Below are 25874 nucleotides of genomic sequence, written 5' to 3' on the forward strand. Positions count from 1 at the left end.
GAGCCCCAGCATGCACCTCTTTACAGGGCTGGAGGTTACATAAGGCTTGGCAATGCCTTCCCCTCCCTCCCCTTGGAACCTTGGGAGAGAGGGAAGATGCCAACACAGAGGCATTGCAGGAGGAACAGGCTGCCCTGCAGGCTCCACACTTGTTCTTTCTGTGCCAGCTCCCCTGCTGAGCAGTCACCTTTCCAGAGGCAGCGAGCAGGCAGGTCCTCCTGCTCCCACAGGGGCAGTTCTGCTTCCTGGACAAGCTGTGCTCTAGTATTCCTGCTCCCTGGAGCTTGTGGACACCTCTGGCTGCAGGAAGTACACTGAGCACTGATGTACTCTGGGGTGCTTCTGTTTCAGTCTTTGGATGACCAACTCCACCTCTGGGCATGCAGATGAGGTGAAAAAGCAGATTTTTCAATGTTATTTAATAGTACAAGATCAAGGAGAGCCACTCAGGAGGGTAGGGAAGAACTGTTGGTGCACATCAACTTCCCTGTGTAAGCAGCATAAAACGAAAGGTGATATTTTTTGGATAATAAGATCTATTTTTCAATGCTTAATACCCTTGATAACTTGTCTCTAAATCTTGGCAGGACTAGTTCTTCACATTTCTGGAGAACAGCAAAACTCAAAGTTAGTTAGAGATGTTCTTGAATATCACACATTCAACTGGATGTATTCTGGGGAGAATACTTTGTAAATTATTTCCTCCTCTCATTGCACACTTACCTTTTGCTGAGTAGTCATTAAATTCACATTAATTCGATGAATATGAACAAGAAAGCTCTTTATATTCTTTTATATTCTTTATATTATTTTAATATTTCAGTGAATTCTTTAGTCTCATTTTTTGAAGCACAGACATGAACATTCCTTGTCAGAAGTCAAGGTTTTGTCTAAAAGCTTTTGTTCATTTTTCTTGGGTATCAAAGGCAGAGCCATGGTGACTTCCCAACAGTTACAGTGTTGTGTATTTATTGATTTATCTGTTCTAAACTAAACCATTCCCCTTAAATAGAACAAACTTTATTGTTAATAAATCCATGTTAGAAAATGCATTGAATATGTATTTTTGGCCACATCTTGTTTACTTTCTACTACATTATTTAAGTTATAGACCTCTTTTAGCATTCACATTGTGAAAAGTATCTTGCAACTGTTGAGTTGTTTTGTTAGACACATGTACAAATTAAAATTGGAAATATCAACATTGCTATTGTCTATGTGATGATCTTGTTTTTTAGTTTCACAACCAATCCATCAAGAAAAAATTCCAAAAGTTTAGGAGCATAGTTCTGGAAATCCAGCAGAGAACTGGAAAAAATCATGTAGCTGGTGATATGAAGTGTATTTTAGGAAAATGAGTGTTGCAGTAATTTAATCTGCTCTAGGCAGTGTCATGAATCCATCATGGCACACAGTGAAAGAAAAAGTGTCAGGAATGCTGGAATACCTTTCCTTACCACGAGACACCCACACAAACTAATAATAGGACAACATTCAATAAAGCAGAAAATAAACCTAATAGAAACTAAGTTACAGAAAGAATTTTCTAACTTCGTCCTCTGTATCACACACCTAAAACCTCTCAAGTTTTTAACTCCCTTCTTTTTCCACTAGAAAACCAGGAGGAAAATTTTAGTTCAGTGAACACAAAGACACAGAAGTTTGAGTGGGAAGGGACCTTTTAAAAGTAACCTAGTTCAAGCTCCCTATACAGAAAATAGTGGCAAAACACAGAGCCCTATCTTCCTCACACAGTTCAAGAGAAACAGTGAAATTACTGATGGGGAAGTGTAGGAAACAATGTATTTTGGTGGTATCCTCTGTGCAGAGCAAGGGGCTGGTCACCCAGATAAATTATCATTTCAACACACAAATATCTGTGGGCTGGGTGTCACAGAAGAAGAGAAAGGCAGGTTGGCATCTTTCCCTTCATGTAGCTTCACTCGTTCTTTCCATATTGTAGTTGAACTTCTCATTTTATAATCAAGATTAAAGCAAACAAAAACAGATTAGAATTTTTATTTAATTCAATTCTGTCCAAAACTTACCTGGGGTTCATGGCTATACTTCTATCAACAGCTGTGGAAACCTAAAGAGACAGGTGGATTCCTGAAGCTTTTCTGTAATAGAAGTTGGAGTGTGGAAGCTGGAAAACTGTGGCTCTCCAGGTCTGTGCAGAGCCAGCAGAGCACCACACACAGAGTGTAAAAGTTGGAGCAGTCAGGTTAACAGAAGCCCACTGAAGCTAAAGGAGAGTAAACTGTGTAAGGAACAGAGCAAATAAAGTCATCACAGAAGCAAGAGAAGGTCTGGCCCAGACACTTGTTTTCTCTAACTGGCCCTCCTTGCTTTTTCTTTTTATCCATTTCCAAATGCATGTTCCTGATGAGGTTCAGCTGAGGTGTACCACCTCCATCTTGGCAAGCCTGACCTACCTGACAGGGATTAGCAGCTCCATGACATGTCTCCCCTGGTTTAGGAACACTCTGTTCTCTTTCAGGAATGAAAGCAACTCTGCCTTCTTCCTGATCACCACTTGCTTGAAATGCAAACCTCCTCTGTGTAGAATGTGGCCAGAAATTACTGATAAATTAGTTACAAAGTTTTGCTTTCCTTGTTCTTTGGAATTCACAGGAACACTCCCATTTATTTGGAGACATCGTTTTACATGTTGTTCCTTCTCAGCCCCTTCATTTGCATGTTCTTTAATGACACAACTATAATTATTCACCACCCTGTACCACCACCAAAGAAAATGTTCCTCAGCCTTCCCTTTTGCACATCAGTTCTTTGACATATAAATTCTCTTAATTTGGCTCCACCAGTTCTCCACCCTCTCTCTGCTTTGGCCAATCACTTTTTCTTCTTTCCCTAGAGAATCTATAGAAAGATTAGCATGTTTCCCTCAAGTTTGTCAAGTTCTTACCAGCAGCAGCAGAAAAAAAAATTAAAAAAAATAAAAAATTCCTGTCTGTATTATATTTTCACAAAGGAACTTCAGCCTAGTGTATCTCCTCAAATAATTTCTACTGCTGTATTTTTTTTTTTCTCTTCACTACATATCCCAGGTCTAAACATTGCTAAACCATCCCATTTTACAACACTATCCATTTAGGAAGAGCAATGATAAATTAGAGAAAGTTTTTTTCTTTTACAAATCACAAAAGGAATAGAAAAATCGTGATATAGAGACTTTGAGGTCACATACCACATGAAAAATATTACAAGAATCATATTCTGAAAGGCTCTTACTTATTTAATCCTCAGCTGGCCTTAATTACAGTGGCAAGATGGCTCAGAAAGTCAGGGTTCTCTGCAGTGCTGGGAAGCTGTCAGCAAAACTCTTCTTTGGTAAAGGCAGGTACTGCTGGAATACCTGATGAGGAGAGTATCACTGAGGTCTCATCACTCCTGAGAAGTAACAAAAAAAGAAAAAACATCAGTCATAGTTCCATTTCTGCATAGTGAGAATGGTGCTAGGGGCATCTTCTGCTTCTGTCACCAAATATTAACCCTGAGTCTGCTTCAGTGTCAGTAAAGGTCAGACCAATATTTAGGCCTTAAAGAATGGTTTGATCAAGCCCAGAATCCTATGGGGAAACACGAGAGTGATGTAAAGGAGCCTCATAAAATAAAATGGAAAAGTGCAACAAAATTCACAGGTGGCAAACGCTACTATTTCCTCTGCTGAGGGAAAAAAAAAGTGTGAATGTTTTACCAACAGGACTTACCAGCATTGTGTTGCAGAAGCTGTTAGAAAATTGTTCAGCACAAGTTATTTCCATGCCAAGATAATCTCCAGCCAAACAAGGATTTTCCCAAGAGATAAGAAGGCAGCCTAGACCTCTACAGTAATCTCTTCTAATTTCTTTTTCCTCAGTCAATTTACCAGGCAAACCAAAGAAGTCGACTTTCTTAATTTCCATTAATTAAGACTGCAGTCATTGCACTCAAAGGCAGGGCTGCTGTTCAGAGGGACCTGGACAAGCCAAAAGGATGGTGCTGGCAGGAATGTCATTGGAGTCAAGGAAAACACAGCGTTATGTGTGTGGGATGGATGGGCTGCCTGCCTGGGCCAGAGAGCTACAGCCCGAAGACAGGAGGAGCAGCAATGGCCATAAACGAAAACAGAAGTTTTTCACCTCAGCATGAGGAAGAAATTCTTTACGTTCAGGTTGACGTAGCACTGGAACAGGCAGTCTAGGGAAGTCATGGAGTATCCCTGCCTGAAGAGATTCCAAACCCACCTGGACGTGTTCCTGTGTCACCTGCTCTGGGTGGCCCTGCCTTGGCAGGGGGCTTGGACTGAGGTCTGTTCCAACCCGAACTGTTCTGGGATTCTGTGACAATCCCTTGGAAGGGGGAACACTCGCTTTAACGTGATCCCACGGGACCGGCCCCTCACGGCACCTCAGCGAAGCCACCGCCTCTTTTCAACCAGTTCCCACAACACAGCGCCGCGAGCGCGCACAATTACAAGAAAAGCCAGAAAAATGACAGAAACCTGTGGGCGGAGCAGGTGCCCAGAGGCCCTGTCGGAGCGGGATTTCGGGCTCGGGACCGCTCGGGGCCCGTCCCCGGCCGCGGCCGCCGTGAGGGGCGGGCGGGCGGCGGGCGGGGCCGCGGCGCGAGGAGCCGCCCCTGCCCCGCGCAGGCGCCGCCCCCGCGGCGGCCGCTCGTACCCCGACTTCCTGAGGGCGGGCGGGCCGAACATGGCGCCGGGCCGCTGGCGCCAAGGGCGGCGGTTCCTCCGCGCTCTGCTCCTCGCAGCGCTGCTGGGCCCCGCCGCCTGTTTGTCGTCCTCCTTCTACAGCCCCGGCGAGCCGCAGAGCAGCGTGCGAGTGTTGTGCGGCTCCAACTGGAGCCTGGTGTTGCAGGGCCAGTGGATGTTGGAGTTGTGAGTAGCGGCCGCTTTCCCGCCCGCCTCGGAGGCAGCGTGGCCGGGGGGACGAGGGGGGTTCCCGGCGAGGGGCAGGCACGGCCGGTGAGTGCAGCCCCGCCGTGGGGACAAGGAGGCCGGGCCGGCCTTGCCGCCCTGTAGCTTCCCCATCCTGCTGGTGGCTGCCCGGGGACGGCGTGAGGGAGGCTGCGGGCGGTGCCCGCGGTGCCCTCTGCCCGCCCTCAGGCGGCGGACACAGCCTGGGCTCGCCAGGGATGGCCGCGCAGGAGGAGCTGCCCCGCTGGTTCCCGGCCTGTGCGGGCACAGAGCGCCCAAGGTTAAACCGGTCACTCCGGACAGAGGGGAATGAGGGATATGAAGTGAAGGACGTGGAGGGAGGCCACCAAGTTGATCAGAGGAATGGAGCATCTCTGCTTTGAGGAATGATTGAGAGAATTGGGGTTGTTCACCCTGGGAAAGAGAAGGCTTTGGGTAAACCTAACTGGGGCCTTCCAGTACCTGAAGGGAATTTACAGGGAAGACGAGCAGACTATTTACGAGAACGTGTCATGACAGACCAAGGGGGATTGCCTTCAAACTGGTGGATAGTTGGGTTAGATTGGATATTGGGGAATAATTTATTTGCTGTGGCGATGGTGAGGCCCTGGCGCAGGTTGCTCAGAGAAGCTGTGGATGCCCCATTCCTGGCAGTGTTCAAGGCCAGGTTGGATGGAGCTTGGAGCAGCCTGGTCCAGAGAAAGGTGTCCCTGCTCATGGCATGGGGTTGGCACTGGGTGGTCTTCAAGGTCCCCTTCCATCCCAAACCATTCAGTGGTTCTGTGAAGCAGCTGTCCCTCCGGTTCTCATCCGAGTGTCCAAGGTTCAGTGGGTCACTTTGGGAACAGTGTCCAGCACTGCTCCGTGCCCTGATCCCCCACCTGGTGCTGGGTTCTGTGTGAGCTCCAAGAGGCCTGAATTCAGTAGGGAATATTTAGCAGGAGTAGGCTTCCAGAGCAGTATTACATAACATCCCAGCCTTGACTTGAGCTCGGAGTTCTCATTCGAGGGAGATGCATCAGATTTCATTAACTTCTGACTGACTGTGCTGGAGTGGTGGCTTTGCTTGTGACATGACGCAGTTCTTGAAATTCACGTGGCTTTATTTTTGGTGGAGCCTCGCTCACCTGCTTGTATTTAGAAGGGGGGGAAAGGAGCTCGAGGGTTTTTTTGAGACAGCAATGAATAAAAAAGTAGTTTAAGTAGGCAGTACAGTCACGTGATACCTGTGGGCTGTGCAGCTATAAAAGAGGATTTTACTGTGGCACGTTTGCTACTCTGTGCAAGTGCTTAAGTTTAAAACAGTTGGAACATCTGAACTCCTGCTCCCTCCTGAATACTTAGCCAGCTACTTAAAGTTTTTCTTTGCTCTTTAATTTGTTTTGATGAGATGTCCAGTCTTTTCTTAGCGAGATAGACTCTCACCTCTCTTAGGGCTTTAGTGCTCAGGTTCCTCCTGGGCCCTGGCGTTAATAAGTGAAGAGGTGGTAACAATCTTGAAACAGCTGAGAGTGACCCAGGGATGTCAAGTGTTGTGGCTGAGGATTTAGAATGGCTTTTCTCTCTTCATTTATTGTGATCTACAAGGTAGAGAAAAAAAAACAAATGAGTTTGTTTTCTCCCGCTCTGAGGTTGTTTTAAATTGAAGTTTTTCCACTTAGGACATCTTAGTCCAATGCAGAAGCAATTGTATGAAAGTTACCGATTCACAGGTCGGTGTGTTAAGGAGAATGAGTTACCATAAATAACCTAAGTTTTTATTTCAAAAAGAAAATATTTATATAAATAGTGGTGCATGCCTCTGAAGAAGAAAAAAAGAGAGGAACTGACTAAAATCAGAAGGGGTTGGAATAGTGAACAATTAAAATCCTTTGGAAGGCTTTACTCCAAATGAAAAATTGGTCTTTGGTTGGGAGTGGAGGTTGCTGACAACAGCGCTGGTGGCAGAGTTAGCTTTGGTGTTGCTTAAATCAGACTCTAATTAATTTTATGTGGTGTTTGATGTGTGAAGGATCCTCGGGTCTCCACGCTAATTCCTGTGGTTCATTACTGGTGCTTTCTGCTTTTCTCCTGAGGAGGCACCTTTGTCTTTAATGAGGATGCAAACTCAATGCTGCTGGTGTGGAATTAGTGAGGGTTTCAGCTCTAGGATTGATTTTTTTTTTTTTTTTTTTTTTTTTTTTTTTTTTTTTTTTTTTTAATGTTTTCCGCGCAGAATCCGGTCTGAGTTTTTTCCCCTATCTACTTTCCGGGTGAAATCTGATCAGCATTTCCCCCCATCCCTGCTCCCGGTCCTCTTCTTCAAAATACCTATAAGAGAAAGGAGAAAATTCAGTTTTATCTTGGGAGTGAAATACTTTTTTTAATGTCAATGTTACTATAACATCTTCATGAAAAAAAAAAAAATATTTTTGTCATCTGCTCTTTTGAAGTCTCCTGCCCTGGTAGGAACAGGTACACTGCTGTTTAATGTCAGTTTTTCTATTTGGGAAAGTGGAAAATCACTGTGTAATTCCACTTTTTTTGTTATTCCCAGGGGCACAAATAGAGAAACTTAAGTTTGAAATTACTTGTGTGTGGCACCTGTAACAGAAATAGGATTTTTCCTCCTTCATCCCTCCTGGCTGAGGTGTGTGTGCTCTGCTGGCTTTTTGTCAATATTCGGTTGTTCATAGCTGGAAAAATTTCAGGCCCTGGAAGCACTGCTGCATTTTATTGATAAAAATGTTTAGGAGAAGGTTCTGTATCTGCCAGACGTTGCACCATTTTTTGGATGTTGTTGCTATCACAGCACACAGGTCTGGGCTGGAGTGCTGTGAGTGTGATGCTGGAATGAGCTGTGTTAAAAGTTTCCCTGTTTCCTTATCTCTGTTCTGTAGCTGTGAGATAATGAGTCATTAATATGAGGAGCTTTCTTTTTGTCTTTAATATTGTGTCTTTTTGGAACACAGAAAACTAATTTCTGGTCTGCTTACTTAGAAGTACATTTTGCATTTGTAAACAAAACTTGTTCGAGGCTTGATTTATCTTAATTTAACATCCTCTTCTTTTTGAAGTAAATTAAAACAAGCAAAAAAACCCAACCCATCAATGAACTTGTTGTCTTCATGCCTCTGATTGCAGAAGAAACTATTTATGCTCTTGGTGCATCTGCAGTACTTTGTGTTAAATGTTTTGGTTCCCCTTTGTTTCAGCACAGACTCATTGATAAGGAATGTCTCCATTGTCCCTTTTAATTGTAGCCAGGTGGAAATCAGGAGACCACTTAATAGTCCCGTTTCAAACCCTATATTTATAATGTAGCCCCACACCTTTTATTTTTTCATTGTCATTTATCATTAAACATTGCCCTGCTGTCTTGTTGGCCAGTTGATTGCAAGGGTTCACCCCTCCCACCAGCACCTTTGGTCTGTAGCTTCACGTGAGTGTGTTAAAAATGAAGCTGAATTTTTTTAGTATTTATTGTTTATGGTTTAAAGTTTGTAATCAGTAGGCTTGAAGTACTTTGTGTAAATAAAATCCCAAAGGATGTGCTGAACTATTTAACAATTACTGTAAGTTAGGATAAGAATTCAACAAGGTTGAGAATTTTCTGTCACTTAAGGGTTTCTAGTCTCTTACATCTTGTTAGTGTCCAGGCTTTTCTTTGTCATATTCTTAAAAATACCCAACAACCCAAAACCCAATAAAAGCCAAAAAGCAGGGGGAATGAAAATCAAGTTATCAAAACTCTGTTTTGGTTTTGAAGCCTCTGCAGCTCTGCTGGCTGGGTCCAGAGGAAGTGACCAAACATTTTATTTAATAATTGAACACAGAGCTGAGTGCTGTGCAGAGCATTGGCTGAACAAAAACTGCAAAATTGTGATGCTAAAATAGCCCTGGTAGCAGAAACAAAACAAAACAGATGCAGAAGGGGACATAAAAATATGTGGAATGATGGAACCAAATCTGCTGAAGCTCTAGAATAATTCACCTAAGTTTTCATTGATTTGCTTTCTATTTTAAAACTAATTTTTCCTCCTTTAAAAGAACAGGCTTGTCTGGTTTGGCGCTCTGCAGGAAGCTCGTTGTCAGCTTGCAGAGCTTGTGTTGTGGTGATAGAGATCCGGGTGAATGACAGGGACCAGCTTCTGTATCTTTGGCTGCCACCTGCTCACTTGAAAAGTCATTAAAACCACACAGCTCATCTGGAGCTTTTCTTTTGTTGGCATTACAAAGCTGCCTATCTCGCCTCAAGACCTAGCTGTAGTTAGAAACTGTCTTTTTTTTTTTTTTTTTTTGAATTATTTTCTATGCTCGTGAAATCTGTAGGAATAAGGCAAAACTATTTTAAAGAATAAAAATAAGAATTTCATTCTGATACTGCTTTTACCATTCTGTTGGATACTGTCCCAAGATTTGCACTCTCATTTTAATAGCATTCCCAGTACGAACTCCATCAAGAAGCTTGGTTTAAGAAAGTTTTGCGGTTTTCTGTTTAGCAAATCCTCTCATGCCTGTATCCATAAGCTGTTTTTCCTTTTTCCTAGATTCCTGCAACTTGATGAAATTGTCATTAGAGCAAAGCGTGGAGTGCTCCTCGAGGTTACATCTGTTCACTGATATTGTGAATAATGGTAGTGAAAAGGCAGCTAAAAAGATGAGTTAAATGTATTTGAAAGCGGTGAATTGAGCAGCCAGGCAGGTACAGCAGAGAGCGGAGTGCCTTGGGGCTGGGAATTGTGTGTCAGTACACTTAGCCAAGCCCTCCTGTGTTTACTGATCGGCTCGGGGTGACACGGCTCAATGGCACCTTTGCTCAAACTGGTTTTAGCTTGAGCGGCTTCTTTTGTATTGCCTGCGTGATGTTGTTGGTATTTGAAAGCCAAAGCATATTCTTTGATGCTTTAGATCACAGATAAATAGAAGTCAAAAGGAAAGTTGTGTCTGAGAGCTTCAAACTTTGCTTTTCAGTTGCTTTCTTTATGCCTTCTGCAAAAAGCCTTCGGTATCGTAATGGGGTAGGAACAGGAGAAAACACCTGCATATTTGGAAATAGTGATTTTAGTCCACTGAGGTCAATCGTTGTTGCAGCCTTATTTATGGAGGGCTGACCGTGTGTGAGAGCATTTCAGCTGTACAACTGTGCTGTGGAAGAGGTCTGGAAGCATCAGGAATGAGGTGTGTGTTGAGGAATGTGCAGTACCTGCTTGCACTGAATAGTTTGGCAGTGTGTCACTTTTAGCTGTGATGGAGATCAGCAAATTGCCTTTTAATGTGTAGCAGGCTACTGAAAGCTTTCTTTCCTTTAACCGAGTGCCCAAGTCTTGATTGAAATTCCAGAGGACTTGGATTTTTGACTTGGAAAGGCTTGTTTTCTTGGCACACCTGTTTGCACTGCCCCCGTGTCCTACCAGTTAACAGAGCTACCCCCTCGTGCACAGGGAGAAGAAATGGGAGTGGCAGCCCTAAATTCGGTGGTGTTGACAAAGTGTTAGTTGTTTCCTGGCCTGTCTGGAGCAAGGCACAAGAGATTTGTGCAACAAGCAGGTTACATCTGCTTTTACCAGGGACCTGCTCTGGCGTTTTGTGGCTTGAAAAGTAACAAAGACTGGTTCCACAGCAAGCATGAGGATCTGTTTCCTTGCTCCTGCGGATTTTTTTTTTCTGTGAATTTAAGAATGGTAGTTGTCCCATAACTTCTGTGGAAATGCAAATCAGCCACAGTTCTAAAGGACCTTGTTGTAATCAAGTACTTCCCTCAGTCCTTCAGGGTGCAGAAAGTTTTTTGAAACTTTTAGTGAAGTATTTTACTCTTCAGTAACTTACCTCCCCTTACACTTACTCTTTGATTATTTTAAGAGAGACACAATAAAGCTTTGGTAATTTTATTTTTTGTGTTATTTCCAGGAGGCAGTCATGAATTCCTTGATGCCTCAAATGCTGCACAACAAATGCAGACATGAAAGCTTCAGGCAAGTGAGGGTGTTGAAGTAAACAGCAGTGTGGTAATTCTTGCAGAAATCTGAAGTCTATTGCAAGTTCTCTCTTGAACATGTGGAGACAGGCTGTTTTCTGCTGTCAGGAATGGGATGTGTCATTTCAGGAGTGTAAAGCAAATATTTTAATCCTGATTGTTTGTGCCAATGTTCAGCTGGAGTGGCTGGATCTTGTAGCATTATATGGAACTATTGCCATCCCATGTCCAATATTGATACTGAAAATTAGACAGCCAGCAAACACAGCTTTTTGTGAAGTTCACTGTTATGTCCTGTCACTGCTAAACTGTGACATGGATGGATTTTCATGCTGCTTTGAGTTAAAGGAAATATTTTCAGTCATATGAGTGTTAGTAGTGTATTGAATATTCCACTTCATTCAGGAGAAATGCTCATGCATGTCAAATGTAAATATGGATTTAGATGGGGTCAAAATTTCTATTCCAAAATCAGATTGAACAGTCTGAAGGATGTATTAATTTTGAAAATCTCATGGTGTGAATTTGAGACATCTAGAGAAGCTGGATTTAGAAAACAGTCAAACTTCTCTCTTTCATTTTAGATCAACACCAGCTGCATTATCTGATGGATGTTTGCAGTTTCTTATTTATCAGTCAAGCTTCTATAATAAAATAATCCTGTTTGTGAAGTACAGTATCTGTCAGACTGTTATTAAAAGCTCTCTCTGGGCCAGCATCACAATGGAGAACATCGCTGCATGTGAGACTTGTTTCCAGGAGCTTTTGCAAAGATATTGAGGTTCTGTGTCTTGGCAGGATAAGATTGATGTCCTTTTTTCAGATGCTTTCACACAGAATGATGTTGACTTAAAAAGACAAGATAGGGGCTTTCACAGAATTATGAATTTCTAGTATGGTTAAATACACCAGGTATTTTGAATTTATGTCCCTTTAACTGCAAAGTGACCAGATTCCCTTTTAAATGCAGGAGTTTAGAAACTACCACAAGGCACTCAGAGTAAATTGAATTCTCTTCTCTTCGGTGAGAAATGACCTGTTTTACATGAAGGTTTATTCATATGAAACATCTGAGGGTGGCTGGGGCTATCTCTGTCTGCAGCCAGGACAGAAGTAAGCATTCCTGCTGACAGGCAGAGAGCAGGGATCGTTCCCTGGGTCACATAGCAGTGGTGGCAGACTGACTGAAGGAGCAGAGAACCTTGTGAAGCTTCCCAGTGCTGGTTTTGTGCTAAGGATCTTGGACTCTGCCCAGGAGGGAATGTGTTTCTGTGGTTTGCAATGGATGGGGTGCTTGGTGGCATTTGTGGAGCACTGTGACAAGTGTCCCTAGACTCACTGCTTTTGCTGCCAGAAACCTCCATCCCCCTCCAGTAAATCAGATTAAACTCCATAAGGGTTTCTCCTCATTAGTGAAAGGCTGAGTCTGTGCATGGAAAATTTGCTCAGCTCAGTCTGTACCTCCCAGTCCTCCTGGTTCCCTTTGGTGTGTCTGACAGTGCCTGCCAAGCTGCACAAATTTCATGGAGACTTGGCCAACCCGGTTAGGCTAAAATACAGAAAGGTATTTTATCTTCAGTTTTATCTGATATTATCCTTTATGTTAGCTCTTCTGTTTCCAGATTTATATTACCAATAGGTGCAAAATTTGTTTAATTATTCTGACTGAGAGTGTAGAAAATTCAGCTCTTGAAAAGTGTGCTCCTATTTTTCTGAAATGAATCCTGGGTAAAAACAAGACAGTAAGTATGAGCAGTAGGAATTTGATGTGTGTTCTTTTTAAGTCTCTAATGACTGCTATCAAAAAGGGCATGTTATGATGTATGGAGTGGTGGGCTAAGGCAAATGCAATTTTGGCAAGTTCTGAGGTGTGGGAAATCAGTACGAAATGTTGTGATGAAGGATACTGCTTCAGAGGACTGCCTGCCTTCAATAATTCAGGTAGCTGCCACGGAAATGGATTTTAGTTCCTATGTAAATACAATAAATCACAAGTGGTGAGGAGTTTGGGTATGAATTTCTCAAAGCTATGATTTGGTTTAATAACATGGGGAGGAACATAAGGATTGATAAAACAACTTTGTGTTCTTCAGTAGACTCGATTAAGAAATAATGTAGGTTTTTTTCCTTTGTGATTGATGTGCTTCTGTTTTCTCTGTATGAGAAATCAATTTGGATGTCTTTAAGTGTAAGGGTATTAAAATATTTACCCTGTCTTCCTTCCCCCTTTAGTTATGCTCCTTGGTGTCCAGCCTGTCAGCAGATTGAGGCGACCTGGGAGAGCTTTGCCAAGGAGAGTGAGCACCTCGGCATCACTGTTGGAAAAGTGGATGTCACTCAGGAGCCAGGTATGGCACAAAACGAGGTGCTTTAATAGCAGCATTTATTCACTACAGCTACCATTTACTCCTTATTTAGGCTTCAAAGTCAAAATCATGTTATCCACAGTTTGTTTCTCCATACAGTTCATATTTCTGAACTGAACTTTATAAACTCAGTTTGAAGGATTAAAGAATTGGGAGGGTGATCTGGCTTAATACTGACTTAAAAGAGGCTTATTCTCTATTTTAATCTTCACTGGAGGCTGTTGCCTGTCTCATTCCTCCAACCTGTCTGCAGAAGATTCCAGCTCTGTAGCCTCCCGTTAGGAGAATTTGAGGGTGTGGTAGAGTGAGCCTGCTTTAATTAAAGCTGCTAACTGTTTCCAGCATGTTGCTGGCTTATTGACTGCTTTAATTGTGGCAGTGCTTTATATTACAGATGTTATTGCTGTTTCCTGTTGGTGATGCACATATGCAAATATGTTTATAAAAACACTTTACTAACTGTTCACAGAAGCATGAGTGCAATCTAATTTATTCCTTTGGTGACTCCCTTCAAAGTTTTGAATGTGTCTTTGTACAAGCAGTATTAATATTGTATAAACCTCTGCATCTTCTGGGGATGCTTTATGCTTGTTTGGGCTCTGAAGGGATAAAGGATTTTTGAGCAGTATCAAAAGACTGAAAGATGAGATGTTGTTAGAAAAAAAAGGCCAAACTTTACTGATTTTTTTTCTTTGTTTTTGCTTTATAAAGTGTGTGAAAAATAAACAGATGAATTTTAATACTACCTTATTTAAATAGATGTAGACTTAGTACTTGAATTTCTTATATTGCTGAGAGTCCTGACCCCTAAGCATGAGTAGCTTCTGAGTCAAAGGACTGACCAGAAGGATGAATTTGTACCAAAGCTCATGTAATAAACCTACAAGATCCAGTTCAGCACTGGAAGCTGAAGGCACTTCCAAAACTAAGGAATGCTCAGACTGGAAAACAAACTTTTATTACATATTTGACCTTTGGTGCTGATGTAATTTGGAAGATATGAGTTTCTATGGAGCTCTCCAAAGTTACTGAGGTATTTTTACTGTGGGCTTTGCATCAGCCTTTCAGTTGTGTTTAAGTGCTCTGTCTCCCTTTTTTGCTTGCACAATGGTACTTTAATTAGTCTTAGTTATGTAACCCCTTCATTGAATTGAAAGTAGTCAAAATGTGTTAAATTAGGGGAAAACCATGAAATGAGTGCAGAGTTACATAAAATTGCACTTCCCAAACTGGCAGGATAAAGTGGCCATTCATGGTGCCTAATTGCAGGAGATGCCTGAAGAATAAATCCACCAGAGTCTTAATGGCTTCAAAGCAGATTTCAGTCCCTTGATGTTCCAGCCTTAAAGTGCTTCCTCTTGCCTCATCTTTTCCATTGAAACATTCCTTGTGGAGCAAGCAAATAGTGAAGATGCTTCTGGACCCTTAAGTTCTGCATATTTGTGGTGCCTTTTTTAAGCTCCTGATCACAACATGTACTTGTGAATTCCAACAAGTCTTCTTGGATCTTCTGCATCTTCTTTGAGTGGTTGTTGGCTGAAAGCAGCTGGAGTTTTAGATGACATCTCTATTCTCTGTACATTCTCGGGTGTGTATATGCAAATAAAAGGGTTTTTGCATTTTTGATTAACTGTTGATTTTCATAGTGCATGTCAGTTTTTGGTATGCAGGCACAGACAGATGCTTAACTATAGCCAATTCAAGATAGTATTAAACAGGCACCAAAACAATTTAATGTGTTCTTAAATTTTCTAGCTGACTCACATCTAGTTTTACCAATCTAGGGAGGTGCCTTAGGTAACCAGCAGACCTCCACCTAAAATGTTGAGGGTGCTTAGATACATTTCAGAGTTGCTTCTGAGGTGTTCTCTCTAGGATAGGCCACAGGTAAGAGGAGTGAGCTGTTTTATTTCCCTTACCTGAGTGGCATTTTTAAGAACTTCAGAGAGAGCCTTTCAGCGTTCCCATGACTTTCTCTGTTCTTAAGCTAATTATGTTCTTTGTTACTCTCCACCCAGTTTTCCTTGTGCAGCTGTGCTGTCTCTTTATTAATTCTGCTGCCTCACTTGTGGGTTTGTTTGCTTGATATCTCCCTGTGCTGGCACAACTTTTAGCTGTTTCACAAAGTTTATCACCCTGCCTCTTGTAGCAATAAAGGCAGAGAGCTGAAAAGTTGAAGAAGCTTTCCTTTTTAGAACTTTAAAGATAATTTGCTTTAAATGCCTTCAAACAAAATTCCAAACAACAAAAAAACCATAACCCTTTTTTGTCTCTTCCATAGGGGAATTCAAACTGAGGAAAACATTACCACTGAAACTTTTAAAAATACCTGGCTTATTTCAGTATGGCTCCTCTTTGTCTCTAAAGGCAGAAATCCTCTTGCTACAATACTTTTCTGTGGCTAATCCTGTTGCCTAGAGCTGTTTGCTTTATTGAAGGCTGAATAAGGCCTTCATTTCCCAAAAGATTTTCACAGAATTTTATAAAAGGCAAAGTTAAATAACCATGCTCTTTACACTGGTGCTTTATCTGAATTGCAGTTGCTGACTATAAGAATTCATCCCTTTCTAATGGACTCTGAATGAATCTAATACTGGGCTGGTCCAAAACTTCAGCTGGGTGCAAATACTGAGGAGACAGATCCATTGATGAGGAAAATTACCTCTCAGTTCTTCAAGCTAACATGTTTCCTTAATGTATAATTAATATTTAGTATCTGTTACCTTTTGTAGCATATCTGAAGACAAACTGCTAACCTGTATTTACAAAACAATGGTGAAAGCTGTGAGGCCTGCTCTAAAATACAGATTTGTAGGTATTTATAGATAAGTTAGAATGCTGAGAAATTTCAGTTTTACTTAACTGTTTGTGTTGTTTTCTTCCCTTTCTAGGCTTGAGTGGTCGTTTCTTTGTCACAACACTTCCTACAATTTACCAGTAAGTGTGTCATACTGGAAACTGCAGCTGTTGGCTCCTACTTGTCACTTGATTTAATCTGTAACTGAAGAGTAGGGGAAAATGAAGGAATAGTGACTTCTGATTTCAGCTCAGGTTATTGTAGCTTTGATTGTATGATGAAATCCTTATCTGGGGCTTTTCTTTAGTTTTAGTGACTTTACTAATTTCTCTGTTGTCCATACCATTAAAAATGGATCAGAGAAGACATTTGCTGTATCTCTTCACCAGTAAGGTGATGTTACCCTTAAAATATTGAACCCCTCAGTAAGTCAGGGTATTAAGAGTCATGCAGATACATAAACAAATACATATATATGTGCACTTTTAATTCTGAGCTGTATTTAGAAGTGGTTTGTGTATTTGCTGTAGTGCCAGTGAACATTTAAGAAAAACAGCAGCTTTATAAATGGCAAAACCCCGTGCTGTTTAAAAACTGAGGTTTTCCATCATGGCTTACAGTCCCCAAACACTCAGCTCTGAGCAAGTGAAACCTATCATGTATGTGGGGGTTGTGGTTGGGATTTTTAGCTCAGGGTTTGGGGCTGTCTGTGCTGATGGGAGTTGGTTTTGCAGTGCCAACAATGGAGTGTTCCGCAGATACCGCGGCTCCCGCACCTTGGAAGATCTTCAAGGCTACATCCTAGAGAGGAAATGGGAAGCTGTGGAACCTGTAGCAGGATGGAAGTCTCCATCTTCTATAATGTAACACTTGGTTTTTGTTAACAAAAAGGATGTTTTATATCTCATTGTTCGTTAAGGGTCCTGTGTTGACAGTTTGAAGACAAAAGGCCTTTATTCCTTAGACTTGTAGGCTTTGCAGAAGCAATCAGTATTGACAGCCTGATTCCCACTTCTCACCTATAAAGGCAGCTTATTTTCTGCATTTGCTTTTGTTTGTGCCTGCTAGGGCTTGTTTATGTCATCTTTGAAAAGATATTAAGAGAAAAAATACAGCCACCGAGCGTTATGTAAAGTGGCATTTCCAGTATCTGCTGAGTCCTGGAATCGAGTGTGTGCCTATGTAGATCATGACTTCTGGCTACTGGGCAGCCTTTAGCTTTAATGATTTCTTATTAATTTCTTTACAAGAGAGACTTTTGTCTCCCTTTGGAATAGCAAACAGTGTAGTGCTTATAGAATATAGAAGAATTTGTTTTTAGAGAGAGGGATTTGCTTAGAAATATTATAAAAAGCTTGCGTGACACAAAGGATGCACCAAAGATGTGAGTGGCCTGCAGTTCATTCTGGCTGAAGCCCTTATATATAAATTCACATCAAAGATCCAGAGAGGGTCCTTGTTTTTCATGTGAGAAGGAAGAAGAGCTGTAGGATATTTAGGAATGGGGAGAGGAGCTACAGGGCTGCTGTGAACCTGTCCTTCCATTTCCTTGTTTTCCAGGATGCATGGCATGGCAGGGCTGTTTCACTTCTCGGGATGGATCAGGGTAAGTAACTGTATAGTGTTTTCCATACTCCCTATTTATGCTTAAATAATAACTGAATATTTTTATTATCCTTTTATGAGAGGAGTCATGTATTGCACAGGAGAAGGGAGGGCAAGGGGTTTTTAGTAATAATTTCTGCATCTGGGGTTCAAACTGGCAACCCCACTTGTATAGGAACATGATGAATTTGGATAATAGAGTGATTATCAGAAGTAAAGGAGAAATGCTTAGCTACACTGAAGTGTGCTTTAAAGTATTAAATTTAAAATATTTCAAGATGCTTTCATTTGGGAACTATCCAAGTTTTTCTATGGCATCTAAATACTGAGAATTTTCAGACCTTTCAGATTCTGGTCAGGAAACATCCTGTCAAAACCTTCAAGAGTCAGTGAGATTGAGAGACTATTTAATTGTGGCAAAATATGTTACTATTGTAACATGTGCTTCAGAAAAGAAATGTACCTTGAGAGCTGCAACAAGTTTGTATCACTTCTCCTAAGCATCAAACTACAATACACAACACAGAACTCTGCTTGATTCTGGTTTTGATTCTTTCACTGGATAGTATTTAATTCTTGTAGCCTTCTGATGTTTCTCTTCCGTGGTTGCTCTGAAATGTTGTTTCTCTATAGCCTCCTTCCTCAAAGATGAACTGTCCTGAGAAGAAACCTCTTATTTGCCTTCCACTTTGATGTGTATTTCAGGTGTACATTTCTTCACTCCTCCTGCTCTGCTGTCTTTGCTTATGCTTTAATAAATATCAAAAGATGTCCTGACATTTAAAAAGACGACTCTGGAACTTTCATATTTAAAATCTTGTAATTGTTGATTGTAGTTTGTTTTGAAAGAGATTTAATGTCATAATTGATTTCCTACCAGCTTGTCTGACTTGATGTGCTGCTTGACTCAACCAGTTGAATTTGTGTGTTTGAAAGAAATCTTAATACTGTATTTGGGTTATTATATTTAAATTTAGAAGTGAAATAATTTTTTATGGTTTGCTTAGAGTATGTGGCTCCTTTTAAGAGCTAAAAAGCTTAAGTAAGAGCTGAATTTTTAGTTACTGAACAGATGCCACATGAGGATGACGGGTGTTGTGATAGTTTTCTGCAGGCTCTGAGGCTCCTCATCCATCCATCTGCATTCAAGGTTGTGTATGGCATCTGTAATGCTGAGTGTCTTAGGGAGAAGGAATTGTGCATCCTCTGCTTATAAAGCTTTTAAATGTGAACAAATTAGTAAAAGCCCCCAAGATTTAATGGTGTCAGAAGGAGAAGACTTCAGTATAAATGCTGTTAAATGCAAGGTCTTAGACAGAAATTTATGTAATGGTGTTGGCAGTAGAAATCCTAAGTGGTTTTAGGTATGAAGTTATTAAGTATCTTTTTCTAATTTCCAGCAAATTCATAACTACCTCACTGGCACTCTTGGAGTTCATGTTTGGGTTTCCTATGCCATCTTCATCTTGGCTACCTTACTGATCGGCCTGCTCCTGGGTTTGGTAAGAAAAACATTACTTTTTTTCTCAGTTAACTAGAACTCATGCTTTGCATAATCTTGTGAAAAAAAAAATCTAACTTTGCTCATAAGATAAACTTATGGTGGTAGATTTTCACCAAATGAGAGCAAGAAAGTTAGTGTAACTAGAAGCAAGTGAATGTCATGTTTTAAAAGAAACTCCATTTCTTATTCCTTCAGTAAAAAAACCCCCAAACTGAATAAGCTGAAAAAATGTGAAGTTAATATCCCAGCTCTTTGCCAAAAGCTTTTCAATGATTGAAATATTTCTTTCACATGGTATCAGCTCTGTCTTTTTCTTTGCACTCTGTCTTTGTTCTTAGTGTGTGACAGTGAGGCACAAATATCTTCCTTGCATTTTTAGTGTCCATGTTCTGCACTGGGCTGGTTAAATAATGAGCACAAAATGCCAAACACACATCTGTAGTGGGGAGCCAGGCATAGAAATTAAGTAACATCCCAAAATACAGGAAATCTTGACCAAGACTTTTTCATAAGTTTTCAGAAAGTAAAAATTCTCAACCATGTTCTGAGCTGTTCTTCAGCAAGCGTCAGTACTGAATAAATTTAGCCAAGTAGGAGGCAGAAAATGGGTAGTAGAAAGCAGGGAATGCTGGTTAGTGCACACTGAGAAAGCACTTTTTTTCCATGTTTTTATTTAGCTCTTATCTCTAAGCAAAATAATATAATTTTGTAAATTTCATTGTGTATATCTTTCTAAAGAGAATGAGTGCAGGGACTTTTGCAATTGCTAACAATTCCCATTTTTATTATTGCTAATAAATGCCTTTTTCCTTTCCACAGATCCTGGTTTTGATTTCAGACTGCCTCTGCCCATCAAAGTCAAAATACAGAGCTGAAACTCCTGGTAAGAACTCTTTAAGAGGGTGAGAAGCTGTAATTTCAAGTGTAAATTTGTAGGAGCAAGGGCAGTCCACTGTTGAGTTCTTAGGTGTGAACCAATAATCCAGGAGCCAAGTAAAATTGGTTTGTAACTCAGTAGAATAGATGAGAGTCTATCTGTGCAAGGAAAATAAATGGACGTGGAGGAGAAATGTACTGAAAGTTTAATGAAATAACTGAAAAATAAGGAAAAGTTTTCAATCGCAGAACCACAGAATAGTTTAAGGATCATCTGGTTCCAATCCCAGCTGGAATAATAATCCTAATCAGTTATAATGTTGATCAATATTTCAGAGTATGTCCGTGGTGGTGCCAATTGGCAAGGCTTTGTAGTGAGATTCAGTCTAACTGCAGTGTGTGCTTTGTTTAGAAGAAGCCATCAGCAAGGAGAACGCGGAGAACGCGGCGCTGGAGGAGCCGCAGGACGCTGCGGAGCTTTCCGCCGACGATGCGGAAGAGGCCGCAGATGACAAAGATCCCTCAGACGGAGAAGATGCAGCAAATTCGAGTGCTGAAGAGTCAGAGGAGGATTTAGCACTTGGAAAAGAATCAGGGGAAGAAGAAATGGAAGACTTAAGCGAGCAGCCTTTAGCTGAACCAGAGACTGAAAGCACAGTGAGGCAGCGGAGAAGTCAGGAGGCTGAGAAGGAACTATAGCTTTCCCAGTGCTGTACCTGCTACACTTGGACCAAAGAAGTGTCAGACCCCTTGGGGGTCTGAAGCTGGAGCTTACACTTGATTTGTCGTTGGTGTTTACGCAAAGCTCTGCTCTGCCAGCAGGCTCCTCTTTTTTTAAGCTTAGTTCTTGCTTACTTTCTTTGATAAGCACATTTGCTGTGTGTTGTGTGACCTTAGCCGTGACAATCAGAATCAGTGTCTTATCTGTTCCATGTCCTCTCAGAGAAAAAGGGGGTGTCAGCCTCAGTTCACCAGCTCTGAAATGATCATTGTGTGTGTCACCCTAAGGACTGACCTGGGCAAGATCAGGACTTTTAACTCCATGGTAGCTTGGCAGGACTGTGACTTTTCTGTCTGAATGTTGATTGTTCCCAAATGCCACAGAAGCACAGAGATGATTCACTAGTGAAAGGAGGCACCTTACTGGTCTTCTATCAAAAATGTTGTTTACCATGGGTTTGTTTTTATCACTTTCAACCGAAGCACCTTTCTCTTCCATTTCTATTCGTTTTTGTTTTGGAAGTTGATCCTGCAGCTCACCCCCAGATGTGTCAGTTTTTAGTGATCCAGAGGTTGTGCAGCTTGAGTTGTTTCACCCGAGGGGTTAGAGTAATTTAAAATGTTAGGCAGAAAGAGACTTGCAGCTAAATATTTAAAATGTGTTAGGACCTTTAACAGGTTTAAAGGAAATTATTTTTGTCGGGGGAAATTTTGCCCAAGCACAACTACTTTTTTTTTTGCTTCTTTTGGTAATTTGTTCCCATCAACAAATTGGAGAGATTGGAGCAGGAAAATACTCCCTTTGGAGTCAGTAAGTTGCACCTTTCTTGCCAGTGCAAGTTTGTCATGTGCAGTGCAATCCTGCCATTTCCAACTCGGAAAACTCTGCTTTTGGCAGAACTCAAGCTGCTTTAGTGATGTTATCTGAAGAGGCACTTAAGGTTTTTTTACTTTTGATCACTTTTCTACTTCTGGATTCATCATGTTGGGAAAAGAGAGGGGGCACAGGTGGGTAGTGGTGAGGAGCTTTGGGTTTTGCTGCTTCTGTCAGAATAAACGTGCGTGTGTAGAACTGCATCAAGTGAAAATGGCTCGTCAGGTAGACAGCATTAGATGTGGTTAGACTTGGGTCATTAAACATATCAGTGTATCACTCCTTTGGGTTAGTATAGAAGTCTTTTTTGGTAAGGAGCACCCACAGTGAGATCCTGTATGTTCCTGCTTTGTTGATGTATGACCATGAGCATAAGATGTGTCCTAATCTTGATATTATTTTAATATATATATTGCATAAACCTTGCTAACATGCACGGATTTCATCTTGTTCTTCAAGAACAAAAACTAGTCACAGATGACATCATCTCTCATTAGAAGAGAAGTTGCAAGTGCAAAATGCTGGTTTCCTTTGAGACTGAGATTTATAGGGCCAATTTGTGTTGAAAGCTGTTTTGTTGTTGTTTTTTAATGCTCATGAAGAAGATATTTTCCAAGAAAGCTCAACTTACCCATTTCTGTCCTGTCACATATGTTTTTGATCTATATGATAGAAACTTTCATTTGTCTAGTAGAGCTGTTCAAAGAAGAAAATTACACTGCATATCCTGAATTTGTAATTTCTTGAAGAATACTCCCAGTCTGGAGTTTTAGAGGTGTCCACTGTATGAAACTCAATGTGCTTTCACAAAGGTGAAAACGTAGACTTGATAATATCTATCCATTGCACTATCTTGAGAACAGTTTGTGATGTTTAGGTGTTGTCCTGTGTAACTGAGCAGTTGTAAAGCTGGCAGCCACAGAATTCAGCAGCAGGTGAGGCACACAGCAGCCTTTTAAAAGCTACACTTTTTCTGCAAAAATTAAGAAAACTTTGTGGCCACTACAGTGTGAAGAGAAGAACTGTGCACTTCGAAGACAAAAAGGTGTTCCTGCAAGAGTTGGGTTTCTCTGTGGTGTGTTTGGATTTCACAGGAAACAAAGAAACCCCCAAATGGCACTTTGTCCTAAAAGGCAAATGGTTTGTGAGATGCTGTGGGAGAGATCAGAAGCCCCTTTGTGTGGGTTGCCTGAATTCTCTGCTCACATTTCCTCTGCTGTTGCATGTCACAGTTGGGTTTGGATTATTTAAACCAAAGAAATGTTTTCCATCATGATAGACTGAAGTGTGAGATCACTGATGAGCACAGATGAAATAAGCAGGCAGCAGGTGACAGCAGCTTAGATCTATCTTGTGGATCTAGAAATGAGCTTGCTCAGGCTTCTAAGGGTTCTTGAACATAGGATGGATGTTGTTCCTGTGTTTTCATGAATAAAGTAGGGAATATTAATGCAGACTGGGTTTGACAATGTTTGACATGTATTGGTGTATCTTATTACAAAGATCACTGAATGTGATTAAGGCTTTGCTTAGAAAAAAGTGATACTGTGCAGCCATTGATCTCTCCAACTTAATTTTACATTTGTAGGAAAACTACTGTGATGTGATACTGGAGATACTCAATTTGGACTGATGTCTGTCTGGGAAACAGCGAGCAGCAAACACTATAAAAGCTAAATTTGTGTTTAACAGAAAATCTAATAGCTGTGCAGTAGAAGTGTCACATTAATATACCTTCCAGGATCAGGTTTTTTTCCACTAAAACACATTTTAATTGAATCATGTGAGTTGTGCTAATTAGACTATTACAATAGTTCTAAACTTGGTGTGTTTCCAAAAAGTCAAGATCAACCTTTTGTGCAATCTGGGTGTTCTGTTATCTCTGTTCTGTTCGGATTAATCATGAAGAAATGGAACTTGTTCTTGCCACCTCACTATAGACAAAAGGGCCTTGGAGAAGCTGCTGCTGGCACTGTTCAAAATGTTTTGATGAAGGACGGGGCCTTAAGGCTTGTGAACTAGAGCTGTGTGTCAAAATTAATTTAAGGTTGTTGAGAAGAAATTTAAATATCAATTGGGCTGCGTGCCACTGGAATGGGAATGCTTAACAGCAAGTCACAGGAAAAAAATCTGTCAGGTTCCTTTTTCAAGAGGCTGGCAATCCATGCAGCGTTCCAAACCTCCTGTCCTTGGGATCTGTGTGAAACTTTTATGTGTGTGCTCTGTATCTACTGCCCCCATGGGGGTGGCACGTGTTACGTGGGTTTTCTTCCTGGAAATGTTACACAGGGTTGTCTGTTACATGAAAGTGTTGCAAATTTATACTTAGGCGTATTTTTACTGAAATGCCACATAAAATTTTGTATTTATGACCTGCTTGGAGTCCTTTTCATTTCCTCTGTGCAGAGTTGGCTCATCTGTGTCATTAAAAAAAGGGGTTTTTTTGTGATGCTGATGTTCCAGTTAATTGTAGAGGTTGTGACTTGTGAAGATTCCTTAAAATCTTTAAAAGGAACCTGGAAATCAGTGAATTGCTTCCTTTTGGAGGGTTTCCCTGGAGGAACCCAGGGCTCTCAAAGGTTCAGAATGGAGCTGGGCAGAACAACATAACTGAACCCTTAAAGGCTTCACCTCCACGTTAGGTACTTCTTTCCCCTCCCTGAGAAATCCCCTAATTCTGCCAAAGCTGTGCCGACTCCCTCTGGGATTTGGAGGCCAGCAAGAAATGTCCAGACCTAAATGAGGCATCCTCAGGTTGTGGTTCACATTCCAGGCAGTGCTGCAGGAATAGGCTGTAGGGGCAGCTGTGCCAGAGGGACAAGGGACTGCCAGGAGCCGTCCTTGTGACCTCCTTGGATGCTGTGAGCAGCTGCTGGATCTGGCACCTGGATTCATTGTGCTCAGGTGAGTTACCTGAGCTGCCTGTCCCTGTGAACAGAGCAGCTGCAGGGCCTGGGCCATTTGCCACTCACTTTGCTTTTCTTCTTTTCCACTGTGCTCATTGCTGCATGCAAAGTGGAAGTTGGAACGGTATCAGATGAGGCTTTGTGAGCATTTTGTTTGCTGTTTCATCAGCTGCTGCTTGTTCTCTTTTGTGATATGAGAACATGAAATTTTCTCCGTGAAAACAGCACGTGGAGTACTACAGGCAAAATCGGATCAGCTTTTGATCAGGCTCAAGCAATCAGACAAATCCAAGCTCTAGTTTTGCAGAGGAAATATTGAAGATACTCTTCAGTGGCTGAACTAAAGTGGCAGAAAAGCTTGATTTTTCCATCTGGAACTGGACCAGTGGTAAGTCCCAGCTCTGGGAATGCAGCTGCCCAGTAGTGTGTGCTGTCATTCCCTTCACTACTGGGGAGTTCATTGTGTTTTACCCCAGTGAGCACTGTGGTGGTTACTTATTTTTAACCAAATATCTTCATTCTTCTCCCATTAGAAAAACACCTAAAACTCTGCTTTTACTTTCTCTTCATCTTTCCTCAGGAGAAAGGAAAGCTCCTTATTTAAACATACAGGGAACAAATGGGGATTTAGTTATCCTAATATTTTCATTTAAATTTCCATTTTATATGGAAAGGTTGTTTTTTATGGCTCATTAGAGTTACTTGGAGCCTGCTGCTACATCAGACTTTTACATCTGTTAGTCTGGGTTCCAGGGGAGTGTGGGAGCTGAACTTGCACACCACGGATTTTCCTGGCACAGGCTGGGCCAGTGCCTCACATGCTTGCAGAGGATGCAGAAAGGACAGTGGCCATTCCAAGTGTCAGTCACACATCAGGAAATTAAAAGATGACCCTCGATAAAGGCACTTTTTATGTCTTGTTGCTGTGGTTGCAGGACAAGAGTAACACAGATCTTGGTAAATCTGCCCTGGATTGGTTTCATTGTACTCGGAACCATGCAGCTCCTCCCAGGAGCATCAGTCCTCTGCTCAATGCTCCACTCTTCTGCCATCCCAGCAGTCTCCAGACTTCCCAAAATAGACATCCAGGGGCCTGTTCCAGCCACTTGCTCACTGCTGAATGGCCAAAGAGCTGTCCTCATCCCTGCAGCATCCATCAGCTTTGACTCCCACAGTGGAGTTGCCAGATGGCTGCTGGGGTAAGAACTCCACAAATATTTTCTATTGGTTCTTCTGGCTGGCTTGGAGGGGACAAAATGAATTGGTTCAGTTTTGACTGGTGTGAGATGATGTCCAAAAACACTCTAGAAAATGGGTATTTTATGACTTCATTT

General features: G+C 41.5%; 1 protein-coding gene and 1 long non-coding RNA gene across 6 annotated transcripts; one reads left to right on the forward strand and one right to left on the reverse strand.

Annotated features, from left to right (window-relative positions):
• Positions 1 to 404: 404 nt before the first annotated feature.
• On the reverse strand, positions 405 to 4598 carry LOC148224136 (uncharacterized). Of its 4 annotated transcripts, none has more exons than XR_015802052.1 (3): positions 4248 to 4598; positions 3253 to 3411; positions 405 to 2245 (listed from the first exon to the last, which is right to left on the reverse strand). It is a non-coding gene; the product is annotated as an uncharacterized LOC148224136 (long non-coding RNA). The 4 variants fall into 4 exon arrangements; XR_015802053.1 differs by having other exon boundaries at positions 405 to 605; positions 2049 to 3411; XR_015802050.1 differs by having other exon boundaries at positions 405 to 3411.
• Positions 4599 to 4670: 72 nt separating this feature from the next.
• On the forward strand, positions 4671 to 24006 carry TMX4 (thioredoxin related transmembrane protein 4). Of its 2 annotated transcripts, none has more exons than XM_014895078.2 (8): positions 4671 to 4897; positions 13125 to 13240; positions 16150 to 16195; positions 16790 to 16918; positions 17616 to 17661; positions 19061 to 19162; positions 19984 to 20047; positions 20453 to 24006. In XM_014895078.2, the coding sequence occupies exons 1-8, from the start codon at positions 4713 to 4715 to the stop codon at positions 20737 to 20739; spliced, it is 975 nt and encodes a 324-aa protein (XP_014750564.2). In that variant the 5' UTR covers positions 4671 to 4712; the 3' UTR covers positions 20740 to 24006. The 2 variants fall into 2 exon arrangements, with proteins under 2 accessions (XP_014750564.2, XP_088016863.1); XM_088160737.1 differs by having other exon boundaries at positions 4673 to 4897; positions 20456 to 24006.
• The last annotated feature ends 1868 nt before the right edge of the window (positions 24007 to 25874 follow it).

Source organism: Sturnus vulgaris, chromosome 3, assembly GCF_052056855.1.
Source record: "Sturnus vulgaris isolate bStuVul1 chromosome 3, bStuVul1.hap1, whole genome shotgun sequence".
Taxonomy (NCBI): Eukaryota; Metazoa; Chordata; class Aves; order Passeriformes; family Sturnidae; genus Sturnus; species Sturnus vulgaris.